The 20,469-nt window shown below is 46.6% G+C and overlaps 1 protein-coding gene across 1 annotated transcript in view; it reads right to left on the bottom strand.

Moving 5' to 3' along the window:
• The window catches only part of Gldn (gliomedin), a 46,385-nt gene that overhangs the window by 12,177 nt on the left and 13,739 nt on the right, over positions 1 to 20,469 (bottom strand). The window contains exons 2-4 of the mRNA XM_052760555.1: positions 13,735 to 13,786; positions 6,291 to 6,308; positions 5,877 to 5,984 (exon numbers count right to left, since the gene is read on the bottom strand). Of these exons, the coding sequence (XP_052616515.1) occupies positions 5,877 to 5,984; positions 6,291 to 6,308; positions 13,735 to 13,786 (178 nt within the window). The remainder of the gene's footprint in view (positions 1 to 5,876; positions 5,985 to 6,290; positions 6,309 to 13,734; positions 13,787 to 20,469) is intronic.

Raw genomic sequence — 20,469 nt, 5'->3', positions numbered from 1 at the left:
GGCAGTTCTTTCCTCCCACCATGTGGGTCCTGGGAATTGAACTCTGGTCATCAGACTTGTACAGAAAGCATCTTCTCTGCTAAGTCATATGATTGGCCTCATCATCCCTTCTGAGATAGGGTCTCCTTACCGAACTTGGAGCTTAATGTTTTATCTGCCTTAGCTGGCCAGCAAGCTCCCAGGAAGGACCCTTCTGCCGGTCCCTATCACTCTCCAGCTGGGATTGCAGAACTACACTACCACACTGGTTTTTGTTTTTTAACCACCGCATGTGACGAAGCATCCTCTGTTGGCAGTTCACCTTGGCCACCCATTGGCACCACCCAACTGCCATTCACTGTGTGTGCAACATCTTCTACCACCCTGAGGCAGGTTAGGTCAGAGCTCCGGCCCTGCACAGTGACACTGTAACATGGCATACACCTGCAGCCTGACATCATTTGTCCCATGACTCCTCATGGGCTTTGAGTTACAATTTTATCCCTGTCTAACTCCTGAGGGAGAAACGGCTCTCCCGTTTTCTTCTGGGGTCGCCCACTCAAAACAGATAGTTCCACAAAGCCTGTGATAGCTCCAGGCTGGGGTCAGTTTCTCTGTCTTCACGTCAGGGGGTGAGGGAGGACAATTTATTTTGGGCATTACCATCTGTCACTAACTAAGGCAAAGGAGAGGGGCCAGAGGGTGCCATGTAAAACCCAATCTCAAGCCATGCATTCGGAGGAAGGCATTATTTTTGGGTTTCTTAAAATGAAGATTTGATTTTTAGAGAAGACACTATAACACTAACTCTTAAGTGAGAAAAATATGAGACAGATGGAAAGAAAGAAAACACTTGGTTCTGAGGCCCTGGGATGTCAGACTTCACAGAAGATGTTGGTACATAATTGACAACATCAAGTCTCATTCCTAATTCCAAAATCACCTCATGCGGGGAATTTCCCCTCAGCATCCTTTTGGTCAGGACATCACAGGAAGGAAAATAAATTAGGCACAGAGAGACCATACAACACGCTCTCCCTTGTATGTGGAGGTAAGGTTTATCGCAAAGGAGTAGGAAGTAGAGCAGTGTTTGCCAAAACCTGGACAGGCTTGGGGGCACTGGAAAGGGAGTTTGATTTGTACAGAGGGAAATGGACAGAGGAACAACTGCCATAGGAACAAAATAGGGTAATGATAGTTGATGAGTTTGGACTGGATTCTTAGAAGTAGCTAACAGGGATGACTTGGGATAGTCTCAATGTAAAGAAATTATGTAGTCTATTTGAGACAGAGTCACATGTAGTCCAGGCTGTCCTTACACTCACTGTGTGTGTGGCTGAGATTGGCTTTGAAACCCCAATTCTGCTTTCAGGAAGATGTGTATGTGTGTGTGTGTGTGTGTGTGTGTGTGCCACACGTGCACATGTGTGTGATAATTAATATGATAGTTGCCCTGATCTGACCATTACATCTTGTTTCAATGTACTGAAATGTCATATTATACCCCATAATATAATTACAATTATATATGTCAATTAAAAGCATATTAATAGTATATATGGTTTAAATACAGATATTATATTAAAATGTTATAAAAATATATATTACAAATAAAATAAATGACAAATTACATAGTTTTGAAGTTGGATACGACAATGAAGGGAGGATTTCTTTTTTAACTAAAATCAAGTTTCTCTTCCACTTTTGGAAGAAAAATCTGGTCCTAGCCTGTTGGGAGTGTGGCTCAGTTGGTAGAGCGTTTGCCTGGCGTGTACAAAGCCCTGCGTTCAACCTCCAGCCAACATTAAACATGCTTGGTGGTACCTCTTGTGATTCCATTTCCTGGGATGGAAGCAGGGATCAGGAGTTCAAGATCATCCTCTATTACACAAGGAGACTGAGAGCAGCCTGAGCCACAGACCTTGTCTTAAAGAAAATGGGAAAAAGAAACGATTCCAGCTAATACTAACACAGGATTTACCATGTGTCCGGCCCCAGCACCTCACATGTACTAACTCATCTCCCCACAAACACCGTGAGGTTAATAGGATCAGTATCCCCATTTTATGAATGGGGAAACTGGAACACAGTGATCATGTGACCTGCTCAAGGGCGTTAGCCTGGCTAATGTGGAGCCAGGGACCACACCAAGCCTCTGGGCTCCAAGTCCACTTTTGTTCTCCTTGTTTCTGAAGTTGGAAGCTGTGAAGGATGTTGATACTTCTGGAAACACTTGGGTTAAAGTCTTAAGTTCTGCTTCATTGGGTCAGTCTTCTCTGCAGCTGCTATGGTTAGATACCAAGTGTTCCCAAGAGGCTTGTGTGTCGTCCCCCCCCACACACACACACACATGATTGGACCATGAGGCTCTGCGGTGGGTGGGGCTTGGCTGGGGCAAATGCTCACTCAGGTGACACCTTTGACAGGCATTTTGTCCCTCACCGTTTCCTGTGCTGCTCTCTACTTCCTGGCCGCCGTGAGGTGAGGAGATTTCGCTTGCCATGCCCTTCTGCCATGAGGCTCCGCCTTACTTAGGTCCAGTGACACATAGCCAGCTGCCATGCATGGAAAACTCTACACTGCAGGCAGAAGTCAACCTTTTCTCCTTCACACTGCATGCGCCTTAGGTATTCTGTCACAGCGGTCAAAATCAGACGAACACATGAGCTTGTACCGGCTCCTACTCACCCTAGTCCTGCTTTGAAGGCAGTTAGCTCCTAGGCTCCTTCCTGCCTAGTTTGGGTCCCCACCAACACTCAGGGGTGGGCTCAGGACTGCAAGCCCTGGCCTTCTATTCTTCTCCACAATTCCTTCACTGGGACCCGCCCTTTTCTTAATTCCGAGATTCTAATCACCTCGCTCTTGCTTATCGTTTCTGGTTAGTTCTCCTGCAGAAGCCATCTTCCCCACAGGGTCCTGTTTGCGCAAAGCGCCTCCCCTGCTTAACACCTTCCCAGTATTCCTTTTGGATCCCTTTGCTGACCTCTTTCTAGGGTCACTAGATGTTGCTGTCTCTCAGGGTTTTCCTCCAGGCTCCCTCCCTAAGAGATCATCCCCATACTTGCCCACAGGCTCTTGGGATGACTCTCTAGGTATGCTTAGTATCTTGGGGTTCCCTTCAACTGGACACCTACATCTCCAAGCCCCCTCAATACCTCAAGGCACCTCAGCTTAGCACATCCCGTGGTGTGCCCATGACTTCTTCCCTAAGGCTGAGTTAGGTCAGTCTGCCCATCTCAGAACCGGCAGCCCATCAGGGTCCAGCCAGGCAGGACAGTCTTGAATCTCCTTTGTCCCTCACTCTCTATTTTTATACCTTATCAGTACCGCTAAAGTCACACTCAAACATTATTCCATTCCATCTGCTATCCCTGCCTCAGCTCCCTCCCACTCCCGAGATGGTGCCACAGTGTTCTCCAGGTAGCAACCAACATGGTATTTGGAAAGGTAGGGCTGACCCCTGAGACCCCTCAGGGGCTTCTCACTGCCCCCTGGATACTGCTGGACTCCCCTGTGGTCCTCTTCTCCTAAGCCCTTCTTTGGCTCAGGAACAGTTGAAGAGGGCAGGCCTCAGGATCTGCTTCCGGGTGACCTGGGCAAAGCCTCCCTGGCCCTCAAACACGAGCTGGCTCAGAACTGAGCAGCCACCCAGTGATCTCTTTCCACAGGGGCTGGTTCTTCAGATAGCCTCAGTCTCTCTGTCTCCAGAACAGTCTGAGTTTGGCTTCCCATCTCTCCCAGTCACAATGCCAGCTTTATGAAGGGGCTGAGGCTCAGAGACCCATCTCCTCCAGGATGACATAGTTTTGCACGATGAGTAACTTGATATAAGGGAATTAAAAGCTTTCAACCTAGGCCTGGAATCGAGGTCCTCCATCCACCCCCACTTAAGGAGAGGGTTTCTAGAGTTCCTATTACCTGCATGAAGACTAGACAGCATCAGAGAAGACACAGGTGCCCTCCCCCACCTGACTGGGGGCTGGCATGGGTTATCTGTCTCAGAAAAGATTATCCTCACAATCTTTGCTCACAAGATCATGGCTGTCCCTTGGACTTATTCAAACTCCAGATAGAATCATTATTAATGCAAGCTTATTTCTACCTCAGATCCAATCATTCTCCATGGTCATCACTGACAATCCTTATCTATAGGAAAAGGGGGGTGCACAGGTATCTGAATGAGACTGAGCCATGACTCCCTGCATGTGAGTAATATTAGTGCCTTTTTTTCTGTTAGGTGTCCTGGTCAGCATGTTTCAGTGAATTTTCAGAGGGAAGAGGGGACTCCCTTTGTCTCTCCAAACGCTAATCAGCTTCATCACTTCTGAACCAATGTCTAAGACTAGTACCTGCCACATACGCATGCTTTCCATAAGTGAATGAAACGTTCTGTCCTTCTTGTGGTTTCATGAGGATGTGACTGCTTAATTACATGTCCTCAAGCCCAGGGCTCTGTCTCAAATCTTCCAGAAAGTGCTCCCTTTCTATCTGCCTCAGATCCACTTCCTGCATAGTGCTCCCCACCCAAGCCTGCCACTGGAATATTAATTTTCTAGCCTTGATCATAAGTTCGATGTATTCCCAGGATAAACCAAATGGCTGCACATTCTTGTAGTCCATCGTTATTCTATGCTGATCAGCACTGACGGTTATAATTAGTATCCTGCTCTGTAATTCCAGTTGTAATTGCTGGCCTGCTGAGGTCCGAGTTGACTGGGATGATGTGTGCCCATTGTCATCTGCATGGCTGGCCCCTGGAAACACGAGCAGGTGGGCTTGCCGGGGGCAGAGGTGCTCAACGGGGCTCTTCCTTTCCTCGGCTCTCAGGCTCTCACTTAGAAAGCTGATGGGGATAGCAGAGGCACCGGGAGGGGGAACTGTCAGAGGCACTAGGAGGGGGAGCGGATTTGAAAGAAGCGCCTACTACCTCTCCTAGCCCAGGACCCATGGGGTTGTGGAGCTCAGAGACTTCACACAGAGGACCTGGTACAGCCTCTGGCTAAGCTCTATCTCTCTCTGCCTTTTCACTTAGTGGCCTTGCCCAATGTAAAAAAAGCCCTCTACTGTCTGCCAGTCCCCACCCTGCCACGTGACTGCTTTCTTCCGAGGAGTCTTCCTCGTTCATCTCCACAGCCCCCATGATGGTACTGAGAGATCTTCAGACCCTATCTCACCCTGGCCAGGCCTCATGTCAGACCCCACCCCAGCCTCCTGCTTCTCCCTGATTGCAACAGACACCTTGGCCTCTCTGGGCCTTCACTGTGCTCATACACAACAACCCAGAGAAACTGCCTGAGAGATGGTAAGCTTTGTAAGCTTCCTTAAGAGAGGACCCTGAGCCTTAGGAGGCTTGACTGTTGTCTTTCTACTCAAGCAGTGGGAGCTGTTCTTCCAGTCAGGGAAATCCTCCGCAAAGGCCAATATCAGTCCCTTGGAGGTTAACCAAACACAGGGAGCAGCTGGAAAGAAAGCCTTGAATAAGTGTGGGTGTGAGCACAGGTGGTGGTGGTGGATGTGAGCACAAGGGATGTGTGTGAGCATGGGGGCATGAGCACGGGTGTGTGTGAGCATGGGTGTGGGGCTGGATGTAAACATAAGGGGGGTTGTGAGCACGGGGTGGGGGATGACGACACAGCCCGCTGCCATACATCTCCAGCTGTAGAAAGAGAGGTCAGTTCCTAGGGGGCCGGCCTTTTGTTCTGACATAAACATTTGGTCCAAAAAGAAATTCTTGGCATCTTAACACAACAACTTCCAGGTGGGAGTTACATCAGTGCCCCATGCAGACCACGAAGTGCCCCTTCTCCTCGGCACACAGTACTTCCCAGTACTACCCATCTGAACACGGTCACAGAGACAAGACACAAAGGAATTATTCGGCAGAACTGCCCAGTTACCCATTTTTCCTCTCTTCCCATTGGCTCCTTTTTCACCCTTTGGTCCCTGGAGACCAGGCTGTCCATCTGATCCATTGTGTCCTGGTAACCCATCAACTCCTGGGGGTCCTGTGCCGAAGCAGAGAATAGGGACAGTTAAAGACATCTTCATGCAGGTGATGTGATTTCCTTTAGCCAGGGAGACAGGCAACATCTATGGCATCTCCCACATCTTCTTGTCTTTTCCCCCTGAGCCTGCTTCTAGAACAAGGGCAGGTGGAGGGTCTGGGGAGGGGGTCTCAAGTTAGGGACACAGATAAAAATGTGAACATGCTGCCTCGCTCCTCCCCTTCACCACCCCTGGTCCTTGGATCCTGGGGCTCCGGCCACCCGTAGCTGCCCCTTGAACTAGGAAAATACAAAACGGGTCCTTACCTGGTGGGCCAGGTGGTCCTACAGGAGAAAAAGGGATTTAGATGATAAGTCACATGAGGTAGAAAGAAACCAGAACCACAAACTCCCACCTTCCTTAAATGTCTTAAGTACCTGCTAAGGAAACAATCCCACACCATTTATTCACAGCTTATTAGGTTTCCCACAAAGGGCCTTACGAACAACCCAGCAAAGATTCATTTGCTAATCAAGCCATTTTGCTTCCATTTCAATAGACCTAGAATAATTTCTGAGCTGGTTTCATTGTAGATTCATATTCATATTCATAACTAGTTATTTTGGGACCAGTGGAAATGTGGTGGCCCTGTGCAGCCCCAGAGCAGGGCAGGTGTCAGCACATGGCAGTTCTGTCACTTCAGAGCAGAACGCTGGCTATCACTAGAACACTTCCAAGAGCTTCCCCCAGCCACTTTGTCTCCTCTAGGCCACTGAGGAGTAACCCAAGCACAGGCTGGCTTTATGGACCTGTATTTCATTGCATGAAATAGCCTGAGAAAGTCTGAGAGCTCAGGTCAGGTGACAAATACCTTCTTTAGTGTGAAATGATCCAAGGACCTAAGTGGTTTGGAGGAATCATTTCCACACTGAGCAAATGCTTTTGCTTCCAGAAATAGGCATGCCTTATTGTCAGCTAGACTGAGCACTTGGGCGAGCCAGTGAGGCTGGGACATGAGAGGACTGAATTCTCTGTGTTTCTCTAGAGCATACATAATGATTACCAATCTGAGCTTTTGACCATTCATAAGGCAAGCATTTCTAAGCATATATCATGCACACCTGATTCCATTAAGGAATATCAATTCTGGTATCTGCTATGTTCATAGTTTATATGAGGACTGGAGACCTCTTGAAATCACAGGGTAATATGAGAGCTCAGTAAAGAAATAACTCCCAGGTTACAGGGGAAGTTTCTGGGCACACTGAATTCTGGGAAGAGCTCCTGAGAAGGTGATCTATGGACTATGGTCCCAAAGGAACATTGGGACTGAGAAATCAGCATACATGGGCCCAGACAGAAGCCAAGGTCTAGAAGTGGGAGGTATTAAGGTTCAGGATGGAAGAAACAATAAAATAACTGGCCACGCTTGTGTGGACAGGGATGCAGTTGGACAAGGCAGTGGATGGGCTGGGCAGGTAGAAGTCAAAACAAGATGCACAGACTCTGGGAGGTGGTTCCTAAGCAGGATGTGCTGCTGGGACATGGGGCTAAGGCTGAGATTCTCCCTTCAGCTGGAGGAAAACTGAGATAGAGACAGAGACAGGGAACACAGAGAAACAGGAAGAGACACGATGGGGGAAAATACAGAGAGACATTTGAGGTGAAAGTCGGGCAAAATTGTAGATAAGTTTGACTTTAAGTTGCAAAACAAAAGCTAAAAATTCAAAAAAAATTTCCGTGGAATAAGGAAGACTCCATGTCCAACTGGAAGGAGGTAGGAGGATTTGAGATGAATGGATCCGAGAACATTGGTGAATAGAGTCTAGGGACAGAGAATTCTTGGAAGAATAGGGGAGAGTAGCTTTCAAAATGCAGTGATTTGCAAGGAAACAATACCTTTTACGATGGCCTCAAAATTTTTTGAGAGGGTAACTCTAACCAAGCAAGTGAAAGACTTTATTATACATAAAAGCTTTAAGAAATTGAAGAAGAGACCAGAAGATGGAAATGTCTCCCGTGCATTGGTTAATATAGTGAAAATGGCCATCTCACCAAAGGCAATCTACAGGTTTAATGCAACCCCCTTCAAAATCCCAACACAATTCTTCATAGAAACTGATAGGACAATTTTCAGCTTCATATGGACACACACACACACACACACACACACACACACACACACACACACACACATACACACACACAACCCCAAACAGGATAGCTAAAAGAATCCTGAATTGTAGAAGAACTGCTGGAGGGATTAGCATTCCTCATTTCAAGTTGTACTGCAGAGCTATAGTAATAAAAACAGCATGGTATTAGCATAAAAACAGACACATCAATCCATGTAACTGAAGTGAAGACCTAGGCATAAACCCACATGCCTGATTTTTGACAAAGAAGCCAGAAATAAACACTGGAAAAAAAGACAGTCTCTTAACAAATGGTGCTGGTCGGACTGGATGACTGTGTGTAGAAGAATACAAATAGATTCAAATCTATCACCCTGCACAAAACTCATCTCCAAATGGATCGAGGACCTCAACATAAGGCTAGTTACACTGCATCTAATAGAAGAGAAAGTGGGGAATAGTTTTGAACTCATTGGCACAGGAAAAGACTTCCTGGACAGGACACCCACTGATAGCACAGGCACTAAGAACAACAATTAATAAATGAGACCTCATGAAACTGAAAAGCTTCTGTATTGGCAAAGTACACCATCATTTGGACAAAGCAGCAGGCCACAGGGAAAACTCAGAAGATGAAACACAAAGGACTGAGAAATACTTAAAGAAATGTTCAACATCCTTAGTCATCAGGGAAATACAAGTCAAAACTACTTTGAGATTTCATCTTATGCCTGTCAGAATGGCCAAGATCAATCAGGAAAACAAATGACAGCTCATGCTGGTGAGGATTCATGGAAAGGGGAACACTTATTCACTGCTGGTGGGAGTGCAAACTTGTACAGCCACTGTGGAGATCAGTGTGGAGAGTCCTCAGGAAACTGGGATAGATCTACGTCAAGATCCAGCCATCCCACGCTTTCACAGAGAGCCGAAGGACTCTACATCGTACTGTAGAGACACTCCCTCAACTAGGAGAACACCAAATTATGTTCTGTTAAAGGACCACAGCAACAAAATGACTCCTAACAACATTCTGCTGAATCCATAGATCGGTGTCTTGCTTGGCCATCATCAGAGACGCTTCCTCCTGCAGTAGACGGAACTAATATAGAGACCCACACATGAACAGTGTGCGGGGAGTCAGAGACCTAGGAATACTCGGTCATAGTGGGATGTCTTCATGAACCCTCTTCCCTCGGGGCTCAGGGAACTATGTGGACGAGGAGATAGAAAGCATAGAAGAGCCAGAGGGGTTGTTTGACGCCAAGAAAACAGTGTCTTCCAGACACAACAGGACTAATGTACATATGAACCCACAGAGACTGTGGCAGCATGCACTGGGCCTGCATCGGTACCAGGCCAGGTAGGGTCCCAGTGCTGAGGGTGTAAAGTGGACACAGGCTCCTATCTCTAACCAAGAACCTATCTCCAACTGACAAGGGATTGCAAAAGAAAAATTAGTTTTCTCCGATGGACTGCCATTGAGTATACAAACCACATTTAGTGGCAGGCCCCATGCCCAAGAGTAGAGGTGATCAAAATGAAATCAGTGGCATGTTTTGGAGATTGTTTTGTTGGTGGTGTTTATGTCATATAGTTTTGTTTGGGCATTAAAAAATAAGTCTTATTGCCTTTTTTATTTTATATTATGATTATTAGTTCTAGGGTTTTTTAAAAATGTGTTTTGGGGTGTGTGTGTGTGTATTTCTTTTTTTAAAAATTCTGGGGTTTTTTCCTGTTTGTTTTCTAAATAAAGAGAGAGAAAGAAGGCATGGAGTTGGAGTTGGATGGATAGAGATGTGGGCAGGATCTGGGAGGAGATGAGAGAGGGGAAACCATGTTCAGAATATATTGTAGAAAAAGGATTTATTCTCATAGCTCACACCTTTAATCTCAGAACTGGGAGGCAGAAGCAGGCAGATCTCTGTGAGTTTGAGGCCAGCCTGGTCGATATAGTAAGTTCCAGGACAGTCAGGGATACAGAGAGACTCTGTTTCAAAAAAAAAAAAAAAGATTTATTTTCAATTATAAAAGTATGCTGGGGTTGAGGATTTAGCTCAGTGGTAGAGCACTTGCTTAGCAAGCACAAGGCCCTGGGTTTGGTCCTCAGCTCTGGGGGAAAAAAAAAGTATGCAGTGATTTGCTGAAAAGGCTTGAGTCTCTCAGTATTGTGATTTTACCAGTGTGTGTGTGTGTGTGTGTGTGTGTGTGTGTGTGTGTGTGCGCGCGCGCTGGAAAGGCCAACAGTGAACACGGGGCAGAAGATGTCAGCAATCAGCTTCTCTACAGGATGGTGCCAAGCAGTGGCATGGGATGACGGGAGGAGACTCTGTAAGCTGCATGTAGAGCATGTCAACGGCGTCGGCAGCGTCCAGGAGAACCCGACAATCATGTCAGGGGTGAGCTTTAGTGAGGAGTCCTGGTGCTGTGTGTTTAGGATTGTTAGCTCTTCATAGTCTTCGAATGGAGCGCTTCTATTACAGTTCCCTGAGCCCCACTGACACCTTGGCTGCAGTTCTGTTGGAATCCGGAGACTCGCCCACCATGCTTCTTAAAATCAAATGTCTGGGTGCCCCTTGGAGAGCCTGATTCATTCTGAGTTGAGAGTGAGGCCCAGAACCTGCATTTCACCAAGCACCCCTGGTGAATGGCATGCACATGGTCATAGCTTCCTTAATATGTGGTGACAGTTTCCTAGAAACATAATTAGTCGCCATCAGCACATCCTTAAAAGGGTCGCTGGAGAGTGGTGCTTCTGTTAGGAAGTACAGAGCATCCAGCTTGGCCTCTAGGACCTCAGAGGTATCCTGGCACCCTCTTCTTGAGGGCCTAGGCTAGGATGACAGAGGTTCCAGGTAGCAACAGCATGGCTCTCTGGGTTCCTAGGAGGGTCATCCAAGATTCACTGGACTTTGTGAGGTGAGAACTTCTGGTGTGTTGTTAACTCATTGATGTTTTACTGTCTGCTAACCAAGGCTGTATAATGATTTGGTACCTGCCACACTGGTGCTATTTCTCAAGTAGTGGGTTTCTCCTAGCAGACACAGAAGAATCCTAATGAGGTCAAGAAATACAGGCTTTCCAGTTATGGGGAAATAACAAGGAAGTATAGCCTCGGGGTTCGGCACTGGTCAAGGACAACACTACAGGCTTCTGAAGTACCTGGCTCTGTCCACAATGGCCGTTTCAAACCAAGGGGAAGAGAACTGTCCCTGAGTGTCTGTAACTCCCCTCCAGAGGTCTCCCTGTTCACCTGAGCCGAGGCACCCGGAAGCAGAGCATGACCACAGAGGAAGGCCCCACACTTTCCAAGGCCCGGGTCTGCTGTTTTAGAGGGCGCTAAGCTGGGAGACAGCTCCACAGACCTGAGGAAACCTGGGGGGAGTCTGCAGCCCTGGCTTTCTCTCCTCTCCAGTAAGCGCTCCCTGGGTACAGCTTTTCTATCTGTGGAGTTACTCCTCAGCTTCCATATACTTTTAAAAATGTTTTTAAAAAGATGAACCTACTGAAAAACTGGGCCTTTCTCCAGGGCCCAAGACCAGCTCGGCCTAGATCACTCTCCTGCCCAGAATCCACGCTAGTCTGTGGACCGAGGCTCTCTGCCTACTACCAAAGTTGCCCAGTTCAGTCCTGGGTCCTGTTCACCCTTCAGTCCCCACCTCCAACAGAGACGGTATGGTCCGTCCCAAAGCACCCACTTGCTTTAGCAACTTAACGCTTTTCGTACTGAAGTTTTTAATTGAAGAGCTTCTGTGTAAAAGGAGACCCAATTTCAAGCTGACCTGAAGGAAGAAAGTGCTAGCTTTTGAAAGCGTGTTCTGAGGTGAGAAAGAATTACCTACTCAAGCGTTTGCACCATTCCCGCTCCCCGGCGTCACCCCCCTCTAAGTGGTCTCAATAGCTCCATCCTGCGCATTCACTGGGAGCCTGGCTCTCAGGTCTCCATCAAAATCAGAAAGAGGCTTTTTTCTGTGCCTCTCCACAGGCTTTTGTGCCTGTCCCTCCCTCATCTGAGCATTTCTGTAGCATTCATTACCGTCACACGTGGGAGCTCTGAAGAGGGACCTCCACGGGTGGAAGGAAGGCGCTTACACCACTAGAGAGAGTTTCAGGACAAAGGACCTGGCTAACTGAAGATATTTCATTGTCTGTGAGGGCCGAACGCCACCGCTTAGGCAATTCAATTAGCATTTCTCAAGAAGCCACAGGCTTAGAGCTGGTCTCTCTGGGGCCCAAACAAGGGAATGAGAAACAGCCTTGGATCGAGGTCCCACCTTTTATTTACTTGCTCATGGAAGCCACAAGTTCATCCTTTTGACAAACTGACTTCCGAGTGAGGAGAGAAACTGAGGCAAACGCTGTAGAAATTGGCTGGGTTCCTGCCACTCAGGTATTGATTGTACCCTCCACACCCTGCGAGGTGCTGACTATTCCCACCAGCACGGAGAGACAGCAACCTCAGAGTCCTAGCAATAAACCTCAGCGTAAGTCCACAACATCATTTAGAGTCCACAGTGGTGTTTGTTCACTCCATTTGTTCTGTTTTAATGGAAACATAATTTCCTTTCTCCTCAGAATGCTACCCTTCTCTGGAGAAGCAGGAAACAGACTATAGGCTCTCTCTATAGGACAGGTCAGAGTGTCCCTTGAAGGGACACTGAGGGTGACTGCTTTGAACCTGGTTCTCCTTTGCCCTCACTGTCGTGGGGCCTGCCATTAAGGTGAGAGGTGGCTTATGTCAGGCTCACATACAGAGACCCGCACCACTACTGAGCACGTGTGCATCTGTAACCCCAGTACCCTAAGCGCCCCCCCCCTAAAAAAAACCAAAACAAAACACACATACATCCTTCCATCAGCCATTCCTGGACCCAAGATTTGATACATCTCCTGGCTAGTCCTTTTCCACGTGTCCTGAGCCATTGAAAAATGGGGATAAGGCAGACGGTCAGCCTCTAAGCCTACCTAGCACGTGGAATGTAGCCAAGAAATGCTTCAAAAAGCGGCTCAGCTGACAGTGTGCCTGCTGTGAAAGCCTGGCACCCTGAGTTTGATCCTCAGAACCTCCGTAAAGGTGGAAGGAGAGAGCCAACTCCGTACAGTGGTCCTCTGACCGCCAACACGCACGTCATGGCCTGCACGTACCCCTCCTCCACATCACAAAGATAATGAGTAAAAACAGAGGAACAGTACTTCATGACTGCCCAGCAGATTTGCCCAGAGCCGTCTGCTCGTGCTGCACATCTGGTGTAGAGACTTAATTACATCTGACACAGCATGGCTCGTCTCACGGAAGAGAACTCCATCACGTACGTAGGATGTTCTTTCCACCTCTTGATTTTCCCCTTTAAAACTCGTGGGAATGAAGAAAACATCCTTGGCCCTAGTTTAGGGTCACACACATTTCTAATTACTCAAGTCCCAGTTATTTTCCATGGCCACATTTCTGTGACAATACCAGAAAATAACACTGTCATAATCATATTACAATTGGTTTGATTCCCATTAAAAACATCTGTGAAAGAGGCTGCATTTTTGTAACACAGTACCCTTAGGTGTGCTCTCTGCCCCTGGCTCTTCGGCTAGCCCCTGGTGTTTGCTACACTCAGCTCCCTGGTGAGTAGCACAGACCTACCTGTAAGGCAGATGCCCTTGGTGCTGTTACACAGGTCCACCATCACTCGGATCTGAGAAGACAGAAGGGGATCATTGGCAAGCAGTAGGCAGCACGCTTGGAAGATGTCTTTCATTCAGACAAGCAGAAAGCAGCTTGGGAAACCCACCACGTGAATTCAGGCCAATATCCACATGTCTGAGGAAAACAATTAGCTAAGGAACGCTGGGAGCGGAGAACTAGTCTTCCAGGGAAGAGCGCACCAGCTGGTTAGCCAATTCCAAATGGTCAGCCCTAAAAACATGCACGCAAGTAACAGTATACAGACTGAGCAGGGTGTATTTATGTATTTAAGAATATATATGCAGGGGCTGGAGAGATGGCTCAGGGGTGAAGAGCACTGACTGCTCTTCCAGAGGACCCTGGTTCAATTCCCAGCACCCACATGGCAGCTCACAACTGTCTGTAACTCCTGTTCCGGGGGATCTGACACCCTCACACAGATATACATGCAGACAAAACACCAATGTACAAAAACATTCTAATAAATAAATTATTTTTTTAAAAAAGATATATATACATATACATATACATACAGGTGTGTAACAACAATTGATGAAAAGAAAAGCTATGAATTTGAAAGAGAGCAAGGAGGGGTTGATGGGAGGCTTAGAATGAGGAAATGGAAGGGAGAAATTATGTAATTATATTCTAATGTCAAGAACAAACAAATGAAAAACAAAACAAAACCGAAGAGCAGGCATGGTGGTACAGGCCATCAATCCCAGCTATTCCAGAAGCTGAGGCAAGAGGATGACAAATTCATGGCTTTGTTTGGGCTGCAGCGTGAGTTCAAGGCCAGTTTGGTCAACATATGGAGACCCTGTATCTAAAGTTACAGCGCTAGGGATACAGCCCAGTGGTAGAGTGCTTGCCCAGCGTGCGTGAAACCCTACAGTAAGTCCTTAGTATAGCAGCACACTGCTAAGAAACCTTAAAAGACCCGTGCGTATCTGATGTGAGTGCTTATCTAGAGAATTCCCTGGATTTCCTTCAGCGAGTCTTCACTATGGTAATGGTCAGACTCCAGTGTCTGAAAGGGTTGACATGTGGGCTTAGTGGTCAGGTGACCAGGTCAGGAAGCACTGACGAGGTATTTAACCTTTCAACAAGCTAGTAATCCACAAAATAACCTGCCTTGAGGGTTGAGCTAACTTAGTCCCTGGCAAATGGAAATACTCCTAATTGGCTGTGTTCCTCAGACCCCTGGACAACTGCCTGTCAGGTCACAATCTCTACCACAAGGGGTGAGCTGGTTGTCTGCCCCTCCACGCACTGCTCGTCTATCCTTCTCTGCACTGTTCACCAGAACCACAGCCGATGATCTCAGATCCACAGGTTGGTATCCTGAAGCGTAAATGATAAAACGCAGAGTACCGGTCGGCGTGAGAGCAGGGGCGCACAGGGAAAAGCTTCTATATAATCCTCCACTGATGAGTCTAAGATACGCTCCTTTCGTTTTTCTAGAACATGTCTGGACACAGAACAACATCAAAATTCACACAAGACGGAGTTGGAGGACCAGGGTGGAAGAATCTCCATTAAGTTTAATATGTCATTTAATTTTTTTTAAAGCTGGTTGCTCTTTCATTGAAATTGCTTTTTTAAAAAAGGTAATGTTTTGTGTTGGAGAGAAGGCTCGATGGTCCAGAGCATTTGTTGCTCTTGCAAGGACTGGAGTTCAGTCCCCCACACCCAAGTCCAGCGGCTTACAATTGCCTGCAGTCCAGCTCCTGCGCATCCAAAATCCTCTTTTGCCTCTGCAGGCATCTGAACTCAGGTGTATCTATGCTCAGACACATACAGATACACATAATTAAAAGTCAAAAAAAAAAAAACCTTTACAAAAAGATTATGTTAGCCAGGCGGTGGTGGCCCACGCCTTCAATCCCAGCACTCGGGAGGCAGAGGTAAAAGGATCTCTGTGAGTTTGAGGCCAGCCTGACTTACAGAGTAAGTTCTAGGACAGCTAGGGCTACACAAAGAAACCCTGTCTGGAAAAAACAAAACAAAATGAAACAAAAACGATCCCGTTTTGCCTTGAAGAAAAGGTGACTTAGTTTCTTGGGTGGGACAGGTCCGTTCGTTAGGGGAGCCAGAGGGAAACTCATCCTGAGTGTTTGTGCCAACAACAGTGGTTGATTGCTGTAGAAAGAGGTTTGTGAGCTACTGAATGTACACCACACATCTACACAAATGTAGAAAAATTGAACTGTGCAAGAAATACAAGTAGTGGGTCTTCTATATCTCAGATTCTGCACCCGTAAATTTAGCCAACCACGGGCTGAAAAGAGTCACACTTGTACAGAGCACGTGCTATCCTCCTGTCATTCTCTGAAGAGCTCACTATGACCATGTGCACAGCACTTATCCTGTGTCGGGTATTATAAGCAATCTAGAGGTGATTTAAAGTAGACAAGATGTGCCTAGGTTACATTAAAACACTACATGATTTTATATAAGGGGTTTGAGCACCCTAGGAATTTGATATCTAAGAGGGGTCCTAGAATGAATCCCCTGTGGATGCTGGTGTGTGTGTGTGTGTGTGTGTGTGTGTGTGTGTGTGTGTGTGTGTGTCATGTTCCACCCTAGGTTAAGATTTGGAAACTAACCAATACCTTGAAAATGCCTCAGGTACCTCCTCCACCCAATAACTCTCTGAACGGACTCATATTGGGCCATGTTTGTTTCTAACAGTGCCACGGTCTATTCAAGGGCACACAGCCTGCTGGGGGAATGAGGCTCAACTCCAGGCCCACTGTACTCTATTACGGCTTTGATAATTATCTTAACATGACCAGAACCCCCCTCCCCCCCGGAAAAAATGGATTCACTGCACTTTAGTCATTTTCGTAAATGAATGTAATCAGTTACACCATGACAAAATTTATTTTCTTTAAAAAACATCTAATTGCCCATTGAGAGGTCCAGAAAAGACTTTACAATGGTTCATTTGTTGCCTGGGGGATCACAGCAGAGGTGGTGGTTTGCAAGACGGAGCATCAATAGGGAAAATGAGTCTTTCTTCCTGCTCCTCATTACTGGTCTGGGACAGGCACAGCTAGGAACTGCGGGGAGGGAGTTTTCATTTCCTGACCTGTTAGCTTCGTTTATATACTGAGTGTCACTTTACATGTTTTATAGGAACTTCTTGGAAATAATTCTCTTAATAAACATAGGCTCCATAAGACTGTATTGAAGTGAAACATTCTTCGTGACAATGTGTGGCCATAAAGCCAGGAGTGATTCCCCCCCCCCCCCAACCCTGTCACCATGATTAGGAATTTGGGTGAAGATTTAAAAATTAAGAATCAAAAGTCACAAAACCTAGATTGTCAAATTAAAAAGTCACACTGGTGTGGAGGGCTTCTTGGGTTTCGATCTGGGACTTGAGGGTGTCGGAATAGAAGAGGTCTTTGAAGCCACTGTCCTGGGGATGTAGGCAGCCTCTGTCTACAGTACATCCCGTCCCCCCTGCCCGTCACTGTCCCACTCCTCACTGCTCTGTGCCAGTCATACTGTCTCACCACAGCTTTCGGTTGGCCCCACTGAAGACTCTGTCAGCCTTGCCCTAACTCTTAGGTGAAGGGACCCACTCCTGGCCTTACCCGGCTTTTGTTTTATCTTGGTAGCACTTACTATTACCCAGTGCTACTTATAGATGAAGTTAGTCATCACGTGCTCCTGGCAGGAAAGTGTAAAAGGATTTCCGGATGGTAATGCTCGTTGCAACCTGGTTTTGTAGTAAGATGAGGCAAATAAACTTTAATAAGACAGGTCATCAATATGAGATCTGCTATATTAAAAAGCAATGTGGTGGATCGGAATATACTTTCTGGAAACATAGCTTTGGCACACTGTTAAGTAAGAAAAGCAAAGAGTAGCCCAAGCCCTGCAGCATGGCAATGGGCCCCATCAGGGTATCTCGGAAGTTCTCCCATGCATACCTTCTCTTTACTCAGTGGAATATTGTTCAAATGCCAATTGAGGGGCTGGAGATGCAGCTCAGTTGGTAGAGGGCTTGCTCACCATGCAGGAGCCCTGGCTTCCATGCCCAGAACTGTACAAAACCAGACTGGAGCAGATTCCTAATCCCAACAGCTTGGACTACATCAGATTCTGTTCCAATCCCAAAATAAAAATAAAAAGTCAACAAACACAACTTCGTCCTATGCTTCTTAGACAACGGACACTCTTTATGACTGTCCTTAATTAATGGTATCAGTTGCTATTATGAGCATGTAAACGACCCCACTAGAAAAGCTCCCAGCATCAAATACGTAGCCTGCCATTAACTCAGATTCCTGGGGCTGGAGACAAAAGGCTACGTGAACGCAGTGTTTCTTACTGGAGGTTCAAAGCACAGATGTTGAAAGACTACCTAGAGGTCTGAAGTTGTGGTCAGATATTCTGAATTCAGCCACGAAGGGCAGGCTCTTCCACGTGACCACTGTGTGGAGAAAATTTGCAATCCCAATGGGAACATGCAGCTTGTCTTTCTTTAAAAAAAAAATTAAAGATACTCCAGGCCAACCACCCGCAGCCACCTAACAGAAACTCAGGCCTTCCTCTCCAAACCTAGCCTTAAACAGAAATACAAAGTACCCTGTCCTCGGCAGCAGTCGATGAGGTTAGACAAAGCAGCTGTAGACAAGCCAGCCTAAAGAGCCCCTTGCTTTCCGAGAGAGCATGCGGCTCTGTGTGGAGGAACACACCTGTAATCCCAGCATGTGGGAGGGCGAGGAAAGTTCCGGGAGTTCTGAGTTCCAGGACGGCTTAGCGGGACACACACACATACACACACACACACACACACACACACACACACACACACACACACACACACACATGACAGAGAGAGAGAGAGAGAGAGAGAGAGAGAGAGAGAAAGAGAGAGAGAGAGAGAGAGAGGAGAGAGAGAGAGGAGAGAGAGAGAGAGAGAGAGGACTACTGATGGATATGAAAAAGTCAGAACACTTTTGTGTGTTTTAAAACTGTGATGAAGTGTAAAATTGAGACTTTGTGCAATTCTTTTTTTTTTTTAGTATTGTGAACTGTCTTTCATATTCATAGCAAGTTCTTAAAATTCTAATTTGATCTGATGGAGCTGGCCTGAGGCTCAACAGTGCAACTCTGGGGTCTCGGTCCCAGCTGGTGCTAAGTCCTAGGCCTGTAAAAAAGTCAGGGGGGCCCGGGTGTTAGGTGTTTGTCAGCTCCAGTGAACCTCTCCTAGTCATCTTCTGCAAGCCCGGGGCCGTGGCTCCTGTCATTCATTCTCCTTGGCACTGAGCCCAGATGAATTCCCCTCCTTCTGGACTAGCAGCAGCAGCTCTGTAGTTAGCTGTTAGCTCACTTCATCACCGGTACTCAGCTCCTCAGCCAGGCTCTCACCGTTAGGGACTGCTTGTCCAATCCACTAGTGTCCACACGACCAGCACTGGAATAGCAGTGTGTTCATACTGGGAATTCGTACTGGGAATACTTGCTCAACTGGGGAAGGAACATGTTCCTCAACCACTTATACCATGCTTTCCAAACTGGCAGTGACATTGGTGTTGCTAGGGCTCAAAAAGCCACACCCTAAAGCATGGTCTCTTACCAACATTGAGAACATTATTTCTTTATGAATGGCAGGGTCTTGGTCTAGTACCCAGGCTGCTCTTGAACTCACAGTCTTCCTGTCTCAGTCTTGGGTCCTTTGCCACCACGCCTGCTTGAGTACTCTGAAACAGGCGAATTTGGAAACTGTTAGAAGCTGCCTCTGAACTAAGGCTTCTCTAACCAAAAGTGACACAAGAAGGGAACTAGTATAGGAAGAGAGTGAAGTAGTTATTTTAATCGCATTCCGTATGTTCAACATCTCAGTGGTGGAACATCTGCCTGGTGTGTGCAAGGCCTGATTCCAGCACAAATTCTATGACAACACAGTCTCTCCCCACACCTAAAATCGCAGAGGGTCACTGAGTGTGAGCCATCAAGAAGCTCAATAATTAGGGGCCTTTGCTGTCATGGAAGGAAGAAAAAAAATAATTCAAGTAGAAATGACAAAAAAAAATCCCCCCAAACAAATGTAAACTGTAAATCTGTACATCCAACATGATTAATAAACACCAAACGCAAAAATCATGAAGAGAACACCAAGGTAAGCCATGATAAAATTCCTTAAAACTTTCGATGAACTCTTAAAGCAAGGTGGAGGGAAAGGACGCATTTCATCTGGAGGAGCAAGTTGGGGATAGCAACCTACTTCTCATCGGAAAATGCGTGTGAGCGTCCAGTGGGGGTCACATCACCAGAGGACAGAAAGAAAACCCTTTTCTTGTGCTCAGGTTTGGTTTGTTGTTGGTGCAACTGTACAGGGGATGCTTGCTTCACAAGCACCCTGCCACCAAGCACACACACACACACACACACACACACACACACACACACACACACACACACCTCAATATAGAATTCTTACTCAAAGCAGTTTTGTAAAATGAAGGAGAAGGAACTATTGAGAAAACAGTGTAAGATAGAAACATAAACTTAAAGGAAGAACACTGAAGAAGAGAGAAATGGAACTAAACTTATTTTCCTTTTAAGGAGACAAAATTTAAAAATAAAGGAGTGGACATATAGTGAGTTCCAGAGAACACCTCTGGTCCTTGCGTGGATTATATATATAATTGAATCCTTCCATTAACTCGTGGG

This window comes from Peromyscus californicus, unplaced genomic scaffold (assembly GCF_007827085.1).
Source record: "Peromyscus californicus insignis strain IS unplaced genomic scaffold, ASM782708v3 Scaffold_11__1_contigs__length_118956290, whole genome shotgun sequence".
Lineage (NCBI taxonomy): Eukaryota > Metazoa > Chordata > Mammalia > Rodentia > Cricetidae > Peromyscus > Peromyscus californicus.
The sequence above is the reverse complement of the archived record's forward strand: the minus strand, read 5'-3'. Positions and strand labels throughout refer to the sequence as shown.